Source organism: Aotus nancymaae, unplaced genomic scaffold (assembly GCF_030222135.1).
Source record: "Aotus nancymaae isolate 86718 unplaced genomic scaffold, 86718_ANA_hifiasm-v0.15.2.pri h1tg000193l, whole genome shotgun sequence".
In the NCBI taxonomy this organism is placed as follows: domain Eukaryota; kingdom Metazoa; phylum Chordata; class Mammalia; order Primates; family Aotidae; genus Aotus; species Aotus nancymaae.
Window position 1 is genome coordinate 319,219 of NW_026988608.1, and position 22,445 is coordinate 341,663.

The 22,445-nt window shown below is 65.0% G+C and overlaps 1 protein-coding gene across 1 annotated transcript; it reads left to right on the top strand.

Moving 5' to 3' along the window:
* The first annotated feature begins 2,090 nt into the window (after nt 1-2,090).
* On the top strand, nt 2,091-14,041 carry ADAM8 (ADAM metallopeptidase domain 8). Its single transcript, XM_064371824.1, has 22 exons — nt 2,091-2,231; nt 3,200-3,276; nt 3,489-3,567; nt 3,649-3,725; nt 4,017-4,206; nt 4,483-4,545; nt 4,644-4,712; nt 4,896-5,065; nt 5,311-5,392; nt 5,639-5,787; nt 5,869-6,046; nt 6,303-6,392; nt 6,548-6,737; nt 6,813-6,882; nt 7,092-7,245; nt 7,626-7,703; nt 8,023-8,107; nt 8,639-8,753; nt 9,411-9,600; nt 10,030-10,095; nt 12,799-12,876; nt 13,310-14,041. The coding sequence occupies exons 1-22, from the start codon at nt 2,130-2,132 to the stop codon at nt 13,385-13,387; spliced, it is 2,430 nt and encodes an 809-aa protein (XP_064227894.1). The 5' UTR covers nt 2,091-2,129; the 3' UTR covers nt 13,388-14,041.
* The last annotated feature ends 8,404 nt before the right edge of the window (nt 14,042-22,445 follow it).

Sequence of the window (22,445 nt, forward strand, 5' to 3'; positions counted from 1 at the left end):
TTCCTGCCACTGCCCCTTGACCTGTGTCCTCTGCCCTGGGCCCATACAGGCCCCTGCCTCACCTCGCCCTGGGGCCCTCTCTCCAGGCAGGACTCACTCCTGCCTCCCACCCATGCTGGCCCTGCCCTGCTGCTCCCGGGAGGCCCTAAGCCCTCACTGTGTTGTTGGTGGAGCTGCCATTCCTGCCACCGCCACTGTTTGCATCCCAGGAGGGAGGCCTGGCTGCGGAAGCCCCAGTGAGGGGTCCGGGGTGGGCCGCCTGAGGAGACCGTCCTGTCAGCCTGCACCTGCACCCTCCAAGCTGAGCCCACCTTGGGGAACGTGCCTACTGAGGCCAAGCGCCCTGCAGAAGCTGGAGCCAGGCCACGGTCCGTGTCGACCGGTCGACCGGCGTCAGCTGCTGTCTGGGGATCGTAGGCTGAGGATGGCCTCTGCACCTGCCATCACCTGGGCTGGGACCACCACCTGGGGCTCACCCCCCCGACTTGACCACCTACGGGCCCATGCCTCTCCCACTTCAGCGAGGCCTCAGAGCCTGTGGAGGGGGTTCTGGGCTTGGGTGGAGCGCAGCGGCCCACAGGGCTGACCCTAAGCCCACGAAGCCGTGACCCATCCCCGCCTCGAGCTGTCTGTTCCCCAGGAAGTCACAACCCGCCTCTGTCCCTTCCCCTCCAAGACCTGCCTGGCGCCACCTCCTTCCAGCCGCCGGGTCCGCCTCTCAGGCCCCTGTCGGGGCTCCGGCCGGACTTGGGACAGGCTGTGCCTCAGTTTCCTCACCTGTGCAAGGGAGGAAGCAGGATTGTGGAAGGAGGAGGGAACGGACCCCGCCCCTCCCGCCGGCGGAGGGGCCCATTGGCTGAGGGCGCCGGGGCGGGGCGCGAGGAAAGAGCCGCGGGCGGGGAGCGCAGGAACCAGACCCGGTCCCGCGGAGCTCTCACCTCCGAGCCCCGTCCGCATCCGCCTCCACCGGCCCGGCCATGCGCGGCCTCGGGCTTTGGCTGCTGGGCGCGCTGGGGCTGCCTGGTGAGTGGTTCCAGGGGGCCGTCGTGGGCGCGGCGCGGGGCGCGGTGGCTCTCCCCGCAGGACGCGAGCCCTGAGCCTCTGCACCTGGCCCGGCTTCGGCTTCAGGCTGGTCCCTGGGTGCCGGGGTGACGTGCCCGGTGGCCTCTGGGTGGAGAGACCCGGGCCGGGGAGGCCGAAGGTGAACGGAGCGAAGTCCCGCCTCAGGCGGTCCTCGGCTTGTTATGGGGTCGGGGCCAGGCCGGCAGGGCTGAGGACGCGCGGCCGCTTCACCTGCCGCGGGAGGTGCCCTGGTTTCTTGGGATTCACCTGAGGGGCCACCCACCCCCCCACCGTTTAGCCAGGGAGGGAAGGGAGGGCAGAGGAGCTGGGGCCTGGAGTTCAGGGTGTGGGCAGGAGAGCCCCCCAACCCCGTCTGCTGCCTGGGGGAGGACGTGGGGCCTCTGGTCCTGGAGCCCAGCCCTGCTCCTGGGAGTGACCTGGGCTGGGTTGTGGTGCGGAGCTTCAGGGCGGAGGCTGGGGCGCTCCCCACCAGCTTCCTGGGCAGATGGGGCCGGCCGCTGCCTCTCCAGGTTGGAGATGTGGTCCTGGGGACACGTCCACTACTGTTTTTAACGGGAGGAGAGAGTCCTGGGTTGGCGGTCTCCGAAACTGCCCATTGCAGGCCGAGTCCCGGCCCTCTGGTCTGGATACGAGGGAGTTTCCGGTTCTTGGGAGGTGAAGAGCCTGGCGAGGCCCTTCCTGCTCCCCACTTAGTGGGACCAGATGATCAGATGAATGGAGGAGATGGAAACGGGCTGACCCGCCCGCATCTTCCTCGCCCAGGGGAAGGTTTATCTTTGCCCTCGGGCCCCTTGAGAGGTCAGAGAGCAGCCTGGGGGCCTGTGGAGTCACTGGCGCCCGCAGGGGCTCTGAGCACTGTGTGTGGGTGCTGCAGGACACAGGCTCTGCCTGGGGGGCTCCTGGAGTCTTGTAGGCACAGAACCCTCCCTTGAGGGTCCCTGAGTTATCTGGCGATTTCCCCGGGGGAGGGGCAGGCCCAGGAAGGGCCCAGAAGGCCTCTGGGAAGGAGCCCCCCAACACATCTGCTGACCCTGCCTCCTGCAGCCATGGCCCCCGGCCGACCCTGGGCCCCATTGGAGCAGTATGAGGTGGTGCTGCCCCGGCGCCTGCCAGGACCCCGAGCCCGTCGAGCTCTGCCCTCCCACTCGGTGAGTCGAAGCTGGCCTGGGGGGGGTCCCTGGCTGTCCCCTGAGTCTGTTTCTGTGAAAGGAGCTTTAGCTTCCAGGAGGTGGTGAGAGGCCAGGTGGGCGTCTGGGGCAGCCCTGTTCCTCCTCCAGCGCTGCCTGGGGGCTCACGGCCTCCTCGTTCCTTCAGGAACGCTATGGGCCCCTGGAAGGCAGCAGGGGCAGATTGTGCTGGCCCTGGCCCCACCCCAGTTTCACTTGGCAAGGCTGATAAGCCAAATTCCTCTTTGAGAAGCGAGCTGGCTCACCGCAGAGTTGGCACACCTTCCTGTGAGGCCTGGCGGGGCTCCCTGGGGCTGGGGAACTGAGAGTGGCCACCCCCCACCTGTGGGGCTGCCCCAGGGTGATTCCTGAAACCTGAGTGGGGGGTGTGCACACATGCACTGCACGCATGCGGGTGCCTGTTTCCAGGGAGGGCAGCTCCGGCCCCAGCCCTGTCCTCACCTCACCTGCCTCCCTGCCCTGGGATGTCATCGGCCGGGGGCACAGCTAAGGCCGAGTCCCGGCCTGCACGTGGGGGCTGGAGACACAGTGGGTGAGCAGGACACTCTTCCTGGCAGCTGCTGGGAGGGATGGGGCTGGAGGCAGACGGCTGCCTTTGGAGGGGCCTGTGCCTGCCGTCCCCGCCGTCCACCTCCTTTGCTGCCTGGCCAAGGCTTGGGGAAGGGACATTGTCATTACCCATGCATGGTCAGATGGGGAAACTGAGGTGTGAGGTGCCCCATGTCCTTCCTGTTCACCCAAGTGCTGTGCTCCACCTGTCCCTTCCAGCACAGCTCCGCCCCACGCCCACCCCGCCCTCCACTTCCACCCTCTGCCCTGGGGCTGGAGGCCAGCACCCCTTCCCCACCCAGCTGAGCTTCTCTGGCACCCAGGATTGAGGTGAGTGCAGCCCAGGCAGGCTGCTCACCCAGGCCCCCCCGCTCTCTCAGGGCCTGTACCCAGAGAGGGTGAGCTATGTCCTTGCGGCCACAGGGTACAGCTTCACCCTGCACCTGCGGAAGAACAGGTGAGTGGGTCTCAGGTCGCCGCCCGCAGCCCGCGCCACTGCCTGGGCCTGGCTTCAGCACACCGGTGTCCTCAGTGTCCAGCCTCTGGGCCAGCCTCTCTGCACCACGGGGGACAGCCCACGGGGCCAAGGTGGGGGCTGAGGCGGGGTCGAGGCGGATCTGAGGCGGGGGCCGAGGTGGGGGCCGAGGCGGCCACAGAGCTTTTTTCCAGGGACCTGCTGGGCTCGGGCTACACAGAGACTTACACAGCTGCCAACGGCTCCGAGGTGACGGAGCAGCCGCGCGGGCAGGTACGGGTGGGGTGGCCTCCCCTCCCCGAGCCTGTGGGGCCGTGGGGCACAGCCGTGGACCCTCTCGTGCTTCCCCCGCAGGACCTCTGCTTCTACCAGGGTCACGTGGAGGGGCATGAGGACTCAGCCGCCAGCATCAGCACCTGTTTGGGCCTCAGGTGGGTGTGGGGACGGACGCCAGAGCTCCGGCAGTGGGAGGGGAGGCCTAAGCCGGGCGGGAGGCCGCCTCCTTCTCACGTTCAGGCCTTCCCAGTCACGCAGGGTCTGCTCAGGGGCCCTGCCAAGCCCAAGAGGCTCAGCCTCCTGTACCCTCGGGCCCGGAGTCATGCTGGGGGCTGCTGGTGGCAGGGCAGGGGACGCTGTGGGCGATGGACTCCAGCTTCTGGTCCTCTGGGGCGGGGCCCGACCACCCTGCAGCCCGTGGCATACTTAGCTCCCGCCGCCCTCAGGGGCTTCTTCCAGGTGGGCTCAGACCTGCACCTGATCGAGCCCCTGGATGAAGGTGGCGAGGGCGGGCGGCACGCCGTGTACCCGGCTGAGCAGCTGCTGCAGACGGCCGGGACCTGCGGAGTCAGCAACGACACCCTGCACAGACTCCTGGGGCCCCGGACAGCCGCCGTGTTCAGGTCCCGGCCCGGGGTGAGCACCTGGGGCCCCGGACAGCCGCCGTGTTCAGGTCCCGGCCCGGGGTGAGCACCTGGGGCCCCGACAGCCGCCGTGTTCAGGTCCCGGCCCGGGGTGAGCACCTCGGTCTCCGTGTCTGCCTTCCAGTCCCGCCGCCTCCCCGTGCGCTGCCAACCATGTGTGGTCTGAAGCAGGCCTGGTGATGCTCCCTCAGTGCTGGGCTGGGGCAGGACACTGGCCCTGGGGCCCTGAGGCGGCAAGGCTGATTGGCTTCTTGTGGCTGTTCCCCAGGACCCTCTGTCGTTCCGAGACACCCGCTACGTGGAGCTGTACGTGGTCGTGGATAATGCAGAGGTGAGGTGGGTGCAGGGGTGGGGAAGGTGGGAGGGCGGCCGGTCGGGGGTGGGGGGGTGGGGGGGGTGGGCACCAGCCTCAGGGTCCCGTGTCTCCAGTTCCAGCAGGTGGGGAGCGAAGCTGCTGTGCGCCATCGGGTGCTGGAGGTGGTGAACCACGTGGACAAGGTGAGCGGCGGCCCTGACTGGGGGGTGCTGGAGCCCCTGGCGGGTGGTGGGGGGTCTGTCGCCATGGGGTTCCTTCCACCTGCTCTGGCCCTGCCTCACAGCGGGACAGATGTGGTCTCTGCCACCCTCCCCACTGTACCTTCGCCACCCCTCCTGAACCCCTGGACTCCCCCACCTCTCCAGCTATATCAGAAACTCAACATCCGTGTGGTCCTGGTGGGCCTGGAGATCTGGAATGGCCAAGACAGGTTCCACGTCAGCTCCGACTTCAGCGTCACACTGGAGAACCTCCTGGCCTGGCGGGCACGGGGACTGACACAGCGGCGCCCACACGACAACGTGCAGCTCATCACGTGAGCCGGGGAGCGGGCGGGGCTGGGGAGGGTGGGCGGGGCGTAGGTGGGCGGGGTGGGCAGGGTGGGGTAGGGAGGGCAGGCAGGGTGGGGTAGGGAGGGCTGAGGAGGGCAGGCAGGGCGGGGTGGAAGGGAGAGCAGGGCTGGGGAGGGCTGCCAGGGTGTGGGAGGGAGGGCAGGCAGGGCTGGGACAGGAGGAGGGGAGGGTTCTGCCTCCAGGGCACCTGAGTTACTCTCACTTCCAGGGCCGTGGACTTCACCGGGGACACCGTGGGGTTTGCCAAGGTGTCTGCCATGTGCTCCCACAGCTCGGGGGCTGTGAATCAGGTGAGGGGGCCCCTGCCCGGGTTTGCCAGGCTGGGGCCAGAGCCAGAAGGGGGACAGGAAGCCTGGGCCTGGGTCACTGGAGCAGGCCTGAGCAGCCGCCTCCCCTCAGGCCTGGTTCATGCCTGATTTTATGCCTTACGGTGGCGTTGGCAGGGAGCTGTGCCAAGCCCTGGGCCCTGGTGGGGTGAGGGTGGTGGGTGTGGGGGTCAGCCACGTGGTTCCTGAGAGCACGGTCCCCTCCCACAGGACCACAGCAAGAACCCCGTGGGCGTGGCCTGCACCATGGCCCACGAGATGGGCCACAACCTGGGCATGGACCACGACGAGCAGGTCCACGGCTGCCGCTGCCGGGAGCCCTCCGAGGGCATGCACTGCGTCATGGCAGGCAGGATTAGGTGAAGGGGCCGGGCCCTGGACGGCAGGGGGTGCAAGGCCGGTGGGGAAGGGCCCCCCTCCCTGACAGGCCGTCCCCTCAGCTCCAAGTTCCCCAGGACGTTCAGTGACTGTAGCCGGGCCTACCTGGAGAGCTTCCTGGAGCAGCCGCAGTCCACCTGCCTGGCCAACGCCCCCGACCTCAGCCTCTTGGTGGGCGGCCCCGTGTGCGGGAACCTGTTTGTGGAGCGTGGAGAGCAGTGCGACTGCGGCCCCCCCGAGGTGCGCCCACGCCCCACACCCGCTCGCCCACACCCGCGTGTCCCGCACCTGCCCCCGTCTGCGCGGTGCCGAGACCTCTGTCCCTTTAGACCGAGGCGACTGCCCACAACCACATGCGGAACCCAGGGCTCCGTGTGTGTCCGAAGGGGTCAGAGGGACGGAGCGGCTGCAGGTCGCCCCGGTGGTCAGGGGAGGCGGCCGGCCCATCCCGCCCCGTGCAGCCCGCCGAGGCCTTTGCCCTTTGCTGTTGCCCCAGGAATGCCGGAACCGCTGCTGCAACTCCACCACCTGCCAGCTGGTCCAGGGGGCACAGTGTGCACATGGCACCTGCTGCCAGGAGTGCAGGGTGAGTGCAGCCTCCCAGCAGGCACCCCCGGAGCCCACAGTGGGAGGGGACCCTCAGAGCCCACGGCTGGCAGGTGGGAGGGGACCCTGGGGCGCCAGGGACTAGGCAGCTGGCATGGGCCTGTCCCCGTGGTGAGCTGTTCTCTGCTGGGCCAGGTGAAGCCGGCTGGTGAGCTGTGCCGCCCCCAGAAGGACACATGTGACCTCGAGGAGTTCTGTGATGGCCGACACCCCGAGTGCCCAGAAGACGCCTTCCAGGAGAATGGCACGCCCTGCTTCGGGGGTTACTGCTACAACGGGACCTGCCCTACCCTGGCCCAGCGGTGCCAGGCCTTATGGGGGCCAGGTGAAGTGGCACAGAGGTGGCCCGGCAGGGAGGCCACAGGCCTTGCCACAGGCTAACCCGCTCCTGGTCCCGCAGGTGGGCATGCTGCCAAGGAGTCCTGCTTCTTCTACGACATCTCACCAAACTGCAGGAGCAGCCGGAGCAGGTGAGCTTTTGAGACCAGATTTCCCTGATGTTCCCACAGCTGGGCCAGCCCCAGAGGGCCCTCCACAAAGGAGTCCTGCCCACAGGGGGTCTGCCCTGGACCCGTGGACCCCAGGCTCAAGCGTGCCGTGTTGTGGGAGGGAGGTGGGTCACCGTGGCCCCCAGCACGTGCCTGGGCGAGCTGGCCCACGACCTGCCCTCTGTCCACAGGGCTGACATGTGTGGCGTTCTGCAATGCCAGGGCGGGCAGCACCCCCCGGGGCGCGGTTCCTGCACCCTGAATGACATATGCCGTGCGCTTACCACAGAGGGTGGCACTGCCTATGAGCCAGTGCCCGAAGGCACCCGATGCGGACCGGAGAAGGTGAGCCAGTGGCTCAGAGGCTGCCCCACCCACAGGCATCCCGAGCGTGTGCCCCATGTGGGCACGGTGGATGCGTTTCTGAGCTCGGCAGCTGCTTGAAACTGTGGGGAGAGTTCCCTCCTCACTTCTAGTAGAGGCTGAAGGGTTGCTGGGGTTGGAGGCGCGGTTCTCAGTTCATCTGATGGCCGTCGCCGGCTGCCACACGCCCCAGGAGGGCTGTTTCCAGGGGCTCCGGGGGTGGGCAGCCAGCAGATAGGCTGAGGCGTGGCCACCCTGGACGTGGTGACCACAGCCACCCCTCCAGTTTACCCAGCGGTTTCAAGGGACACTGGCGGGCAGGGGTCCAGAGCGGCCGCCTGAGAGACACCTCCCACCCCCAGGTTTGCTGGAAAGGACGTTGCCAGGATTTACACGTTTACAGATCCAGAAACTGCTCCGCCCAGTGCCACAACCACGGGGTACGTGTGGCCTCTCGGGACAGTGCTCCTGGAGCTGGTGCTGGGGGCGGCTCTGCTCACAGAAGCCTAAGGCTGGGCGAGCCCAGCGTATCGTGTCTATGGGGTCTTGGTGGGGCCCGACTCGGGGCTGAGGCCGGCCTGGTGTCCTCTGTGGATGGAAACTGCGTGGTCACCAGCCAGTGGGCAGGGGCTACCGAGCGAGGCCTTGCCGTCGGTGCACGGGAGTGGGGGCCTAGGGGGCCCTCGTGCTGAACGCACAGACCCCACCACCCCTTGGGGTCCGCACCAGGATTGGCCCTGAGCCTGGCCATCCCCACAGGTGTGCAACCACAAACAGGAGTGCCACTGCCACGCGGGCTGGGCCCCACCCCACTGCACGGAGCTGCTGACTGAGGCGCATACAGGTAGGGCTCCCCGGCCAGTGCAGGTGGGGCTGGGGTCCAAGCTCACAGGCCCCGAATGGAGCCCAGGCCGAAGCCGCAGGCCAGGAACCTGGTGGTGGTCACGGTGCCTGTTTGCCCCCACGGACGTCCCCCACAGGGGTAGGCAGAGCCTGTCTGCCCCTCAGGCCGATGTGAGAAGGGGAGCCCTGTCCCGGGGGAGGCGCGGGGCCGTGGGCAATGTCAGTGCGCTGCTGTGAGCTGAGACTCCAGTCTTCCAGGCCCTCCTCGGCCCATTTCCACCCAGCGGCCACTGGGCACGTGGTTGTGCAGAGCATCAGGCCTCAGAGGCCAGCTGCGCCCACAGCACCGTGAGCCCAGGGCCACCCTGGCAAGCTCTCCCGCCCATCCCTGGTGAGCTGGGAGTGCCGGTGTAAGGTGTCGGGTCCTCGCCGCGGGGCCCACAGCGCAGAGCCTGGGGTGCTCTGGGAACCTCCTCGGCCCCTGCCTGAGGCTGTGGCCCTCCTGGCTGACGTGGGGCTTTGCGTCCCACAGCGTCCGAGAGCCTCCCCGTGGTCCTGGTGGTGGTCCTGGCGCTCCTGGCAGTTGTGGTGGTCACGCTGGTAGGCGGTGTCATCTACCGCAAAGCCCGCAGCCGCGTCCAGAGCAGGTGAGGGTGGCGGCGGCTGTGAGGGAGGGTCGTGCGGGCGTCGGGTGCTCGGCTGTGGGGGAACGTCTCTGCCGCTGGAGGGAGGAACGCCCAGCATGGACCCACGGGGAGACCACGGACACCCAGGCGCCTCCACCCCTGACGCCGCGACGCCCCCAGCCTGGGCTGAACCTGAAGGCCACTCCTGGCTCCATTCGGCCGGCGCTGCTCTGGACTCTGCCTCCCGCAAGGCTGGGGCAGGGGATGGTTTCAGTGGCAGGTTGGGTGTGTAGCGAATCCAGAGAGGCCTGGTGGAGCCATCTGTACCCTGATCCAGGCCCACAAGCATCCCCCCGTTTTCCTGCTGAGCCCTGGGTGTGAAGCTCCACGCTGAGGGACCTGGACCTCACACAGCAGGAGACGCCCGTGCAGCAGGACACACTGGCCCCACAGCCTCCAAGCACCTCCCGCCCACCTAACTGGGGCCCCCAGGAGATGGAGGGGTGTCCTGCCTCTTCAGGGTCCGCTCCGTCTCCTGGGCCTGTCTCAGGTCCTGTCTGCAGTGACCTCTCCGTTTGCAGCCTCTCGGGTCAGCTGGAGCTGGGAGACACAGACTCGGGGTGTGGTGCTGGGCACTGAGGCCGGACACTGACCACATGCCCTGTGTTTCCCCCCCAGGAGTGCGGCCCCCAAGACCACCATGGGACGCTCCAACCCCCTGTTCCACCAGGCATCCAGCAGCGCGCTGGCCAAGGGCGGGGCTCCAGCCCCAACGAGGGTCCCCCACGAGCAGGTCCCCACCACCCACCCGGGCCAGCCTGCCAGACACGCGGCCTCCTCCATGGCCCCGAAGAGGCCGCCCCCTGCTGTAAGCGATGCCCCTGGTGGGTTCGTGGGGCTGAAAGCAGTGCCCAGGCCCCGTCCCACGACCCCAAGTGCAGCCGCAGCTGGCAGAGCCCTTTTGTGAAGTTTGCGCAGGGGATGGTGGTAGCCCGAGGCTGCCCTGCCGGAAACACCGAGCCGTTGGAAATGGGTGCTTCCGGGCCCCCTTGAGCCATGACAGAATCAGAGCTTGAACTTGAACTTGGTGCTCTGAGGCCAGAGGACCTTCCTGTCCTCAGCAGAGCCCACCCGAGGGCAGACGCAAATGCTCTTGGAGGAAAGGGTGGGGCCCCGTGAGCTGCACAGACCCCTCCAGCACACGCCGCGGAACCTGGAGTCCTGGAGCTGGGGGTGCAGGGGGGGCACGGGGTGGGGCCCCAGCTCTGACCCAGGCTCTCGGCCCTGTCTCCTCCAGCCTCCGGCCGCTGTGTCCAGCACCCCCTTCCCAGTTCCTGTCTATACCCAGCAGGCACCAAAGCAGGTGAGCAGCGTGATGGGGCAGTGAACCCGTCGGAGGGCGTCCAGGCCTTGCTGACGATGGGATTGGGGTCCCTGCACTGCACCGGGGCCAGGGACCTCCCAGGTGGCCCCCGCTGTGCACAGAAGGCTGGTTAGCTCGGCCTCATGAGACCGTCAGACTGAAAGGCAGGTCAGCAAGGCCTCGGGGAGGCAGCGGCTCCGTCCCACCCTGCCCTGGGGCTGGTTCGGGGGTCCTGGCTCCTCCTTCAGCTCAGACTGTTCCGCTCACCAAGCCCCTCCCAGAGTGAAGTTCCGGCAGATCCCTGCAGGACAGATGATGGGTGGGCCGGCTCAGGGCAAGGCCTTGTCACAATGCTTCCCCTGGCTTTGGGGGTTTTGAAAAGCTCTCTCAAAACCTGAATTGTAGCTGAGGCGGGTGGATCACGAGGTCAAGAGATCGAGACCATCCTGGTCAACATGGTGAAACCCCGTCTCTACTAAAAATACAAAAAATTAGCTGGGCACGGTGGCGCCTGCCTGTAATCCCAGCTACTCGGGAGGCTGAGGCAGGAGAATTGCCTGAACCCAGGAGGCGGAGGTTGCGGTGAGCCGAGATCGCGCCATTGCACTCCAGCCTGGGTATCAAGAGCGAAACTCCGTCTCAAAAAAAAAAAACAAAAACAAAACCTGAATTGTATCGAGGGTTAACTCCCAGGCCTCCATGTCACCCCAGGGTTGGGGTCCTGCCCCTGTGCCCCGGCTCTCATCTCTGCGCTAAACTTGGAGCCCTTTTGGATCCTGTTGGGGCAGCCGGTTGGCCTCAGCCCTGGGGAACTGCTCTGGCCGTGGTGAGGAGAACCCTGGAGCACCCTTCCCGGGGCCACTGGCTCAGCTAGGGCAGCAGAAGGGGCCGGGCTCGCTCTCGGGCCTGGCACAGGGTCCCAGTGGCACCATCGAGGCCACCTGGCATGGCTGGACATTGTGAGCAGTCTCTGTCCTCAAAGAGGGCAGGACGGTGGCAGGCAGGTGGGGGTTCTGTGGTGCATGTCCAGGGACCTCCTTCCACAGAGGTTCATGGTCAGCTTTAGGACGGGGTTGTGCAGGGGAGACTGGGCCGGCGAGACCTTGCCCTCTGGGTAGTGGCTTTTCTTTGGTTAACGCTTAATTTTGAACAAATTTGAGACTTACGGAAAGATTGCAAAAATAGCCTAGAGAATCCTGCATGCTCTTTGCCCGGCCTACTCCCAGGTCAGTGCCTGCATGTCCATGGGGCGGCCACACAGCCAAGGGGCCACATCACAGTGCCACTCACCTGGTGCCACCCACTGTCTCTGGACACCCTTCTCTGGCCGTGGTTCCCCCGGCACTGGGCCCCAGCCTCTCTGCCTTTCCTCAGCTGGGGTTTGTCCTGTTCTTTCATCGTGTGGACGAAGGCAGAGTGCTGTGGGCAGGAGCCACACTGGAGGCGTCTTTCCCAGGGCACGGCCCAGGCCTGGCCACGTGCGGCGTCGGTCACGGGTGATGCCGACACGGCACCTGGCTGGGGCAGCGTCCTTGGATTTTCCCCTAGAAACCCCCGTTGTCTCTGTATAGTTAGCAGATGCCTCGGGGAGATGCCTGAGACTCTAAACCTTGAACTTGGACCCACGAGCTCTGGGGAATCTCGTCTGCACCGGCTGTGCTCTGCTGTTTGCCTAATAGTGATTTTCTGTTTCTTTCTTTCCTTTTTAACTTTTTATTTGAACTAACTTCAGACTTATACATGAGTTGCAGAAATAGTCCTAGAAGGGGTCTGGACAGGCAAAACAGGGACCTGGGGGCAAAGATTTCTGGCCACGGAAGTGATGGTCACCAGGCGCGAGGGTAGGTGAGGCAGAGGCTGCGGGAGGGAAATCGCTCGCCCTCACGCCCGCCGGCCTCCCCTGGCCGCTCAGCAGGGGCCTTTGGAAGCTGCTGAGAACCGCAAGTGCTCAGCCCGCCCAGGCTCCGGGTGACGCAGCCGGGAGTGGTGCCACAGCTGTGTGCTGGATGTCCGGCCTCCCCACCACGGGAAAGCTGAAATGCAAAGAAACACGTTTTAGTTTTAACTGTCAGCCTTTGAGCTTCCAAAACCCCGCATTCCAGCCACTTAGGCGCTCTTCAGGACAGGCTCGGTGGCTCACACTTGGAATCCCAGCACTCTGGGTGGCTGAGTCAGGAGGGTCGCTTGAGCCCGGGGGTTCAAGACCAGCCTGGGCAGCATAGGGAGGCCCTGTCTCTACAAAAGATAAAAAATTAGTTGGGTGCGGTGGCTTGTGCCGGTAGTCCCAGCTACTCAGGAGGCTGAGGTGGGAGGATTGCTTGAACCCAGGAGGAGGCAGCTGCAGTGAGCCAAAATCACACCACTGCACTCCAGCCTGGGTGACAGAGGGAGAGCTGGACTCAGAAACAAAAAAAAAAAGGAAAAAAGCTCTTCGAGGGTGACGTGGGGGTCGGGTAGGGGCTGTGGGAGGTGTGGCCGGAGCGGGACTGGGCGGGTGGGCCAGGGATGGGGCTCTGCCTCTGCCGGCTTCATGCTGTGGGCGGCGCAGCTGGGAGAGCTTAGTGGGGGCGGAGCCTGCGGGCCCTCGGGGTGGAGGGGGCAGAGCGTGGCCTGTGGTGAGCTTGTTCCAGGACAGGGAAGGTGGTGGCTCGGGTTAAGGCCGGGACTGCCTGGTGCCCACGTCAGCTGCGTGTTTCCCCCCAGGTCGTCAGGCCGACGTTCACACCCCCAGTGCCCCCAGTCAAACCCGGGGCTGGCACAGCCAAGCCTGGTGCAGCTGAGGTGAGGCCCCGGCACACACCGGGCGGGGTCCGCTGGGGTCATGGCCTCCCACTGGCTCACGGTGGCACTGGCCTGGAGGGTGGGGTTCTTCTAATTATCTGTGGATACACCTTCCCCATGCTGCCAGGGAAAGGCGGTGGGCATCCCGTGACGTCTGCGCTGCCATCGGGACTTCCCAGCAGACGCTGCCCCCCACCCTCCGGCTGTCGGTGGTGCCCGACTTTCCCCACAGCAACTGCAGGGAAGAAAGTCTTTCCTCTGTGGCAAGCGGGCTGTTAACCCTGCGGCTGCCACGCTGCCAGCATGCACTGGGCCCTGCTGTTGGTGGATGAACTAAGGATCTACACTTTGAGAAATGTTAAAGGAAGTAACATTCAGTTGTGCCTTTTATAGCAGGTGGTTTTCAACATCGGTTATCTCCTCCTTCTCCCAGGGGGCTGTTGGCCCAAAGGTTGCCCTGAAGCCCCCCATCCAGAGGAAGCCAGGGGCCGGAGCTCCCACGATGCCCTAGGGGCACCTGTGCCTGCGTGGAGCAGCCAGCCTTGCAGCATCCCAGGGCGCAGCCAGGGCCGCACAGCCCAGGACCCCAAGTTTGCACTCAGCTGCTGTTCTGACCTCAGGAACGCATCCAGCTGAGACTCCTGCTGTCCAGTCCCTCAGCCATTCCCTTCTCCCACCTTGGCCACGTGTAGCCCCAGCCGCCTGCAGGCATCGGGCTGGGATGAGCTGTGTGCCTGCGGGTGCACGCGTCTCCAGGAGGCCACACACGGCCCCTCCCGGCCATGCCTGCCCTGCCCTGGGGACCCCATTCCGGGCAGCGCAGACATGGAGGATCCCCAGAAAGACCCCATCCTGGGACCGGGTTCCCCTGGGTGCTCAAGGGTGTCAATGAGCAGACTGCACCCCAAGACTCTGGACTCCAGGCCCCCGATCCTGGGGCCCGTTTCCCGTGGGATGTGAGGGGACAGCCCCAGCTTCGTGTGTGTGTTTGAGCTTAGGAATCACCTTGGTGGCGAGGGCCGCGTGGGAGTCAGCCGCCTTGTCCGGCTTTCTTCACACCTCACGTGTGCATTCAGCAGGGCTGAAAGCTTTTATTCTTTAATACTGAGAAATGTATATTTTCCTAATAAATTATTGACCAAGTTCTAAATGACGGAGATTCCTGTTAGATCAGCAGGGGAGGGGCGTGGGTTTCAGTTCACCAGATACGAGGGTGGGTGCTTGGTAGAATGCAGGCTGCAGAGAGATCAGGCCAAGCCCTTTCACCTCCTCCCTCCCTGGATTTCCCACCCTGTGGAAGCAGCCCCGCCACTCCCTCAGCGACTGCCTGCGCCCCACTGCACCTCCGGGCCAGGGCCCCGCCCGCCACCCCGCACGCCACCCCACCGCCACGTGGGCTCCCGCCGCCGCCCCGCACGGCCTCCACACGCTCCCGCCCAGCCACCCAAGAGCCGCCTGGCCCGAGACATTGGCAAGGACGGCGGGCGCCCGCGTCTGAGAAGTCGTGGAGTCCGAGGGGCCCCCGCGGCCAGGGCCTGCACCCTCCACCCAGGAGAAGCGGCGAATGGCCGGAGGCACCCCTCCCGGCTGCTCACTGACACCCCAGAGTCTGGGGCTGCGAACCCCGCTTTGCCTTTGCTACATCGACTCAGCCTTCAGATCTGCAGGATCCTGGGACTCCAGCGTCCACATGGTCCCACCACGCGCCAGCAGTGCCCAGCCCCAGCGCCACATCCCCTGTGCCTCTGAGGCAGTGCCTTCTGCTCCTGCGCACCTGGGCAGCCAGTCTGAGTAGGAGACGTGTCTGGTGCTGTCCCGAGGAGGCCTGACCTTGTCTGTCTGTGTCCCCTCAGCCTGTGGCCCAGCCCCACCCCACAGGCACTGCCTCCGGGTGGCTGCTCCGAGGCATTTGTCACGCAGGCTGCCAAGCCCCAGCTCCCTTCAGCACGAAGAATGAGAGTGTTCTGAGGGGCACTGCAGAGGGTGGGCCGCTGTCTCTCAAGCCCTCCAGCCCCCATACCTCCCTCTCATCTTCCCAGCCTCCACTGCCCCGTTCCCTCCACGGCTGGATTCAAGACTAGTGTCTGCCTTGCAGTGAGGACCCAGCCGCCGGCAGCCAGAACACACAGAGCCCGGGCTCCAGCTGCTGCTAGAGGATGAGGAGCAGGCGCTGGCGCTTCTGCAGAAGGCAGTCGGGGTGCCGACGACCTGGCGCCCTTGCTGCCTGGACTCCCTGTGGCTGAAGGACTGGGAAAGGGCGTGTGCAGAGCCCTGCAGAGAGGACATGGTCTTCGTTCTCTCCAGCCATCCCCAAAATGCAGACATTTGCTGAGCACCTGTGGGCACCAGCTCTTATCACCTGGGGGTGCTGGCTGGCAAGCCTGCCTGCTGCCCTACAGCCAGAGCTGAACCCCTTCTGCCAACCCCAGATGCACAGAAGACAGCCAGAGGGCCAGGGTCCTGGGCAGCACCAGAATAGCCTAAGATGCCACAGAAGCACTTAGATATGCAGTCCACACCTGGCTCTGTGGGTGCACACCTGGGTCTCCGTCCACACCTGGCTCTGTGGGTGCACACCTGGGTCTCAGTCCACACCTGGCTCTGTGGGTGCACACCTGGGTCTCAGTCCACACCTGGCTCTCTGTCCACACCTGGGTCTCAGTCCACACCTGGCTCTGTGGGTGCACACGTGGGTCTCAGTCCACACCTGGCTCTGTGGGTGCACACCTGGGTCTCAGTCCACACCTGGCTCTCTGTCCACACCTGGGTCTCAGTCCACACCTGGCTCTGTGGGTGCACACCTGGGTCTCAGTCCACACCTGGCTCTGTGGGTGCACACGTGGGTCTCAGTCCACACCTGGCTCTGTGGGTGCACACCTGGGTCTCAGTCCACACCTGGCTCTGTGGGTGCACACGTGGGTCTCAGTCCACACCTGGCTCTGTGGGTGCACACGTGGGTCTCAGTCCACACCTGGCTCTGTGGGTGCACACGTGGGTCTCAGTCCACACCTGGCTCTGTGGGTGCACACGTGGGTCTCAGTCCACACCTGGCTCTGTGGGTGCACACCTGGGTCTCAGTCCACACCTGGCTCTGTGGGTGCACACCTCGGTCTCAGTCCACACCTGGCTCTCTGTCCACACCTGGGTCTCAGTCCACACCTGGCTCTGTGGGTGCACACGTGGGTCTCAGTCCACACCTGGCTCTCTGTCCACACCTGGGTCTCAGTCCACACCTGGCTCTCAGTCCACACCTGGCTCTGTGGGTGCACACGTGGGTCTCAGTCCACACCTGGCTCTGTGGGTGCACACGTGGGTCTCAGTCCACACCTGGCTCTGTGGGTGCACACCTGGGTCTCAGTCCACACCTGGCTCTGTGGGTGCACACGTGGGTCTCAGTCCACACCTGGCTCTGTGGGTGCACACGTGGGTCTCAGTCCACACCTGGCTCTGTGGGTGCACACCTGGGTCTCAGTCCACACCTGGCTCTGTGGCTGCACACCTGGGTCTCAGTCCACACCTGGCTCTGTGGGTGCACACCTGGCTCTCTGTCCACACCTGGCTCTGTGGGGGCACACGTGGGTCTCAGTCCACACTGGCTCTGTGGGCACACACGTGGGTCTAAGTCCACACCTGGCTCTGTGGGTGCACACTTGGGTCTCAGTCCACACCTGGCTCTGTGGGTGCACACGTGGGTCTCAGTCCACACCTGGCTCTGTGGGGGCACACGTGGGTCTCAGTCCACACCTGGCTCTGTGGGTGCACACCTGGGTCTCAGTCCACACCTGGCTCTGTGGGTGCAAACCTGGGTCTCAGTCCACACCTGGCTCTGTGGGTGCACACCTGGCTCTCAGTCCACACCTGGCTCTGTGGGTGCACACCTGGCTCTCTGTCCACACCTGGCTCTGTGGGCGCACACGTGGGTCTCAGTCCACACCTGGCTCTGTGGGCGCACACGTGGGTCTCAGTCCACACCTGGCTCTGTGGCTGCACACCTGGGTCTCAGTCCACACCTGGCTCTGTGGCTGCACACCTGGGTCTCAGTCCACACCTGGCTCTGTGGGTGCACACCTGGGTCTCTGTCCACACCTGGCTCTGTGGGTGCACACCTGGGTCTCTGTCCACACCTGGCTCTGTGGGTGCACACCTGGCTCTCTGTCCACACCTGGCTCTGTGGGTGCACACGTGGGTCTCTGTCCACACCTGGCTCTGTGGGTGCACACCTGGGTCTCAGTCCACACCTGGCTCTGTGGGTGCACACGTGGGTCTCAGTCCACACCTGGCTCTGTGGGTGCACACCTGGGTCTCAGTCCACACCTGGCTCTGTGGGTGCACACCTGGGTCTCAGTCCACACCTGGCTCTGTGGGTGCACACGTGGGTCTCAGTCCACACCTGGCTCTGTGGGTGCACACGTGGGTCTCAGTCCACACCTGGCTCTGTGGGTGCAAACCTGGGTCTCAGTCCACACCTGGCTCTGTGGGTGCACACGTGGGTCTCAGTCCACACCTGGCTCTGTGGGTGCACACGTGGGTCTCAGTCCACACCTGGCTCTGTGGGTGCACACGTGGGTCTCAGTCCACACCTGGCTCTGTGGGCGCACACGTGGGTCTCAGTCCACACCTGGCTCTGTGGCTGCACACCTGGGTCTCAGTCCACACCTGGCTCTGTGGGCGCACACGTGGGTCTCAGTCCACACCTGGCTCTGTGGCTGCACACCTGGGTCTCAGTCCACACCTGGCTCTGTGGCTGCACACCTGGGTCTCAGTCCACACCTGGCTCTGTGGGTGCACACCCGGGTCTCAGTCCACACCTGGCTCTGTGGGTGCACACCTGGGTCTCTGTCCACACCTGGCTCTGTGGGTGCACACCTGGGTCTCTGTCCACACCTGGCTCTGTGGGTGCACACCTGGATCTCTGTCCACACCTGGCTCTGTGGGTGCACACGTGGGTCTCTGTCCACACCTGGCTCTGTGGGTGCACACCTGGGTCTCAGTCCACACCTGGCTCTGTGGGTGCACACGTGGGTCTCAGTCCACACCTGGCTCTGTGGGTGCACACCTGGGTCTCAGTCCACACCTGGCTCTGTGGGTGCACACCTGGGTCTCTGTCCACACCTGGCTCTGTGGGTGCACACCTGGGTCTCAGTCCACACCTGGCTCTGTGGGTGCACACGTGGGTCTCAGTCCACACCTGGCTCTGTGGGTGCAAACCTGGGTCTCAGTCCACACCTGGCTCTGTGGGTGCACACCTGGGTCTCAGTCCACACCTGGCTCTGTGGGTGCACACGTGGGTCTCAGTCCACACCTGGCTCTGTGGGCGCACACGTGGGTCTCAGTCCACACCTGGCTCTGTGGGCGCACACGTGGGTCTCAGTCCACACCTGGCTCTGTGGGCGCACACGTGGGTCTCAGTCCACACCTGGCTCTGTGGGTGCACACGTGGGTCTCAGTCCACACCTGGCTCTGTGGGGGCACACGTGGGTCTCAGTCCACACCTGGCTCTGTGGGTGCACACCTGGGTCTCAGTCCACACCTGGCTCTGTGGGTGCAAACCTGGGTCTCAGTCCACACCTGGCTCTGTGGGTGCACACCTGGCTCTCAGTCCACACCTGGCTCTGTGGGTGCACACCTGGCTCTCTGTCCACACCTGGCTCTGTGGGCGCACACGTGGGTCTCAGTCCACACCTGGCTCTGTGGGCGCACACGTGGGTCTCAGTCCACACCTGGCTCTGTGGCTGCACACCTGGGTCTCAGTCCACACCTGGCTCTGTGGCTGCACACCTGGGTCTCAGTCCACACCTGGCTCTGTGGGTGCACACCTGGGTCTCTGTCCACACCTGGCTCTGTGGGTGCACACCTGGGTCTCTGTCCACACCTGGCTCTGTGGGTGCACACCTGGCTCTCTGTCCACACCTGGCTCTGTGGGTGCACACGTGGGTCTCTGTCCACACCTGGCTCTGTGGGTGCACACCTGGGTCTCAGTCCACACCTGGCTCTGTGGGTGCACACGTGGGTCTCAGTCCACACCTGGCTCTGTGGGTGCACACCTGGGTCTCAGTCCACACCTGGCTCTGTGGGTGCACACCTGGGTCTCAGTCCACACCTGGCTCTGTGGGTGCACACGTGGGTCTCAGTCCACACCTGGCTCTGTGGGTGCACACGTGGGTCTCAGTCCACACCTGGCTCTGTGGGTGCAAACCTGGGTCTCAGTCCACACCTGGCTCTGTGGGTGCACACGTGGGTCTCAGTCCACACCTGGCTCTGTGGGTGCACACGTGGGTCTCAGTCCACACCTGGCTCTGTGGGTGCACACGTGGGTCTCAGTCCACACCTGGCTCTGTGGGCGCACACGTGGGTCTCAGTCCACACCTGGCTCTGTGGCTGCACACCTGGGTCTCAGTCCACACCTGGCTCTGTGGGCGCACACGTGGGTCTCAGTCCACACCTGGCTCTGTGGCTGCACACCTGGGTCTCAGTCCACACCTGGCTCTGTGGCTGCACACCTGGGTCTCAGTCCACACCTGGCTCTGTGGGTGCACACCCGGGTCTCAGTCCACACCTGGCTCTGTGGGTGCACACCTGGGTCTCTGTCCACACCTGGCTCTGTGGGTGCACACCTGGGTCTCTGTCCACACCTGGCTCTGTGGGTGCACACCTGGATCTCTGTCCACACCTGGCTCTGTGGGTGCACACGTGGGTCTCTGTCCACACCTGGCTCTGTGGGTGCACACCTGGGTCTCAGTCCACACCTGGCTCTGTGGGTGCACACGTGGGTCTCAGTCCACACCTGGCTCTGTGGGTGCACACCTGGGTCTCAGTCCACACCTGGCTCTGTGGGTGCACACCTGGGTCTCTGTCCACACCTGGCTCTGTGGGTGCACACCTGGGTCTCAGTCCACACCTGGCTCTGTGGGTGCACACGTGGGTCTCAGTCCACACCTGGCTCTGTGGGTGCAAACCTGGGTCTCAGTCCACACCTGGCTCTGTGGGTGCACACCTGGGTCTCAGTCCACACCTGGCTCTGTGGGTGCACACGTGGGTCTCAGTCCACACCTGGCTCTGTGGGCGCACACGTGGGTCTCAGTCCACACCTGGCTCTGTGGGCGCACACGTGGGTCTCAGTCCACACCTGGCTCTGTGGGCGCACACGTGGGTCTCAGTCCACACCTGGCTCTGTGGCTGCACACCTGGGTCTCAGTCCACACCTGGCTCTGTGGCTGCACACCTGGGTCTCAGTCCACACCTGGCTCTGTGGGTGCACACCCGGGTCTCCGTCCACACCTGGCTCTGTGGGTGCACACCTGGGTCTCCGTCCACACCTGGCTCTGTGGGTGCACACCTGGGTTTCCGTCCACACCTGGCTCTGTGGGTGCACACCTGGGTCTCAGTCCACACCTGGCTCTGTGGGTGCACACCTGGGTCTCAGTCCACACCTGGCTCTGTGGGTGCACACGTGGGTCTCAGTCCACACCTGGCTCTGTGGGTGCACACGTGGGTCTCAGTCCACACCTGGCTCTGTGGGCGCACACGTGGGTCTCAGTCCACACCTGGCTCTGTGGGCGCACACGTGGGTCTCAGTCCACACCTGGCTCTGTGGCTGCACACCTGGGTCTCAGTCCACACCTGGCTCTGTGGCTGCACACCTGGGTCTCAGTCCACACCTGGCTCTGTGGGTGCACACCCGGGTCTCCGTCCACACCTGGCTCTGTGGGTGCACACCTGGGTCTCCGTCCACACCTGGCTCTGTGGGTGCACACCTGGGTTTCCGTCCACACCTGGCTCTGTGGGTGCACACCTGGGTCTCAGTCCACACCTGGCTCTGTGGGTGCACACCTGGCTCTCCGTCCACACCTGGCTCTGTGGGTGCACACCTGGGTCTCAGTCCACACCTGGTTCTCTGTCCACACCTGGCTCTCTGTGCACACCTGGCTCTCTGTGCACACCTGGCTCTGTGGGTGCACACCTGGGTCTCAGTCCACACCTGGCTCTCTGTCCACACCTGGCTCTGTGGGTGCACACCTGGGTCTCAGTCCACACCTGGCTCTCTGTGCACACCTGGCTCTGTGGGTGCACACCTGGGTCTCAGTTCACAACTGGATCTCAATTCACACCTGGATCTCAGTTCATACCTGGATCTCAGTCCACACCTGGCTCTCTGTCCACGCCTGGCTCTGTGGGTGCACACCTGGGTCTCAGTCCACACCTGGCTCTCTGTCCACACCTGGCTCTGTGGGTGCACACCTGGCTCTCTGTGCACACCTGGCTGGCAGTGCACACCTGGCTGGCAGTGCACACCTGGCTCTCTGTGCACACCTGGCTGGCAGTGCTCACCTGGCTGGCAGTGCACACCTAGTTCTCAGTGCACACCCAGCTCTGTGGTATAAATCAGCCTTGATGGGCTCCATGGGCCTGTGCCTGGATCTGCAGGTGCATACTGGCTCTTTCCCCAGGGGTCTCCAGTTCTCCTGCATGCAGGAAGCTCCTTGCCACACCTGCCTCCTCCAGCTGAAGCCTGGAGGACCCTTAAGGGCTGTGCTGGCTCCACAGAGACGCTCACTCCAGGCCTGCTGGGCGGCACATGGCCACATCCATGAGAATCCCTCCCCGCCGGTATCTTCCTTGGGCACAGTGGCCATAGGAGAGGTCTGCTGACTGCCTCCCAAACCTTCCCATACTGGAAGCACAGACCCAGCCAGTCTCCAGCAGCAAGAAACGTGACTTCCGCCGGACTTGGAAAAGCTGAGCTGCCTCAAATGACGTTTCCCAGGTGAAGCCCAGGAGTGACAGCCACATATGGGCAGAGCTGGGTGGTGAGGGGGGTGCCGGCGCTCAGCAGCTCCAGCCAGACTAAGGTCCCAGTGTGGAGCCAACGCCGCTCCCGGCCATCCCCACAGTGTCCCTTGCTCAGAGACAAACCACCAGGGGCAGGTGGCCTGGAGGTGAGAAACACGGCCCCGGTGCTGGGCCTCTGCCCCAGGACACAGGAGGCACCTGCTCTTCATGGCCCGCCATGACCCAGGCCACTCACTGTCCCTGCCAGGGGGGCCCCGCAGACTCCTCCAGGGCACCCGCCTGACCCCATCTGTGCGTCTCACAGCAGCAACAGCTGAGCCAGGGCACCCCGTGGAGTCACCTCCGGGTTTCATGAGGCAGCTGTGATTCACGCTGCCATGTGTGGGCCCCGGAGCCCCGGCTGGGATGCCAGCAGCTTCCCTTCCCGCTGCCACTTCCTCTCTGCCAGGCTGCGGTCAATCTCAAGCCACAGAATGACGCCGCTTTCCTGCCTTGCCCTGAAAACAACTCATCCAGATTCAGGTGCCCACTCAGGACCTGTGATGTCGCCATCATTTCCAAGAGTCCCTTCGGCCCCAAGGCCTGCTGGGCAGCCCCCCACACTCCGTCCTGCGTCCCAGCCACCACCTTGAGGTTCTGCCCTCCCTGGTGCCTGGGCCAAGGGCTCAGTCCCCTGCAGATCTCAGGAAGGAAGTTCAGGGCCACAAGCCTCAGGAGGATTGCAGAGCCGCCTCTGGGGGTAAAGGCAGCTGAGAGCAGCCGCTTCCTCCGTGAGTCAG

Coding starts and splice junctions, on each gene's coding strand:
- ADAM8 (XM_064371824.1), top strand. CDS start 2,130: ATGGCCCCCGGCCGACCCTGGGCCCCATTGGAGCAGTATGAGGTGGTG. Junction 5,393..5,638: donor GCTCGGGGGCTGTGAATCAG/GTGAGGGGGCCC, acceptor CCCCTCCCACAG/GACCACAGCAAGAACCCCGT. Junction 12,877..13,309: donor CCAAGCCTGGTGCAGCTGAG/GTGAGGCCCCGG, acceptor TCCTTCTCCCAG/GGGGCTGTTGGCCCAAAGGT.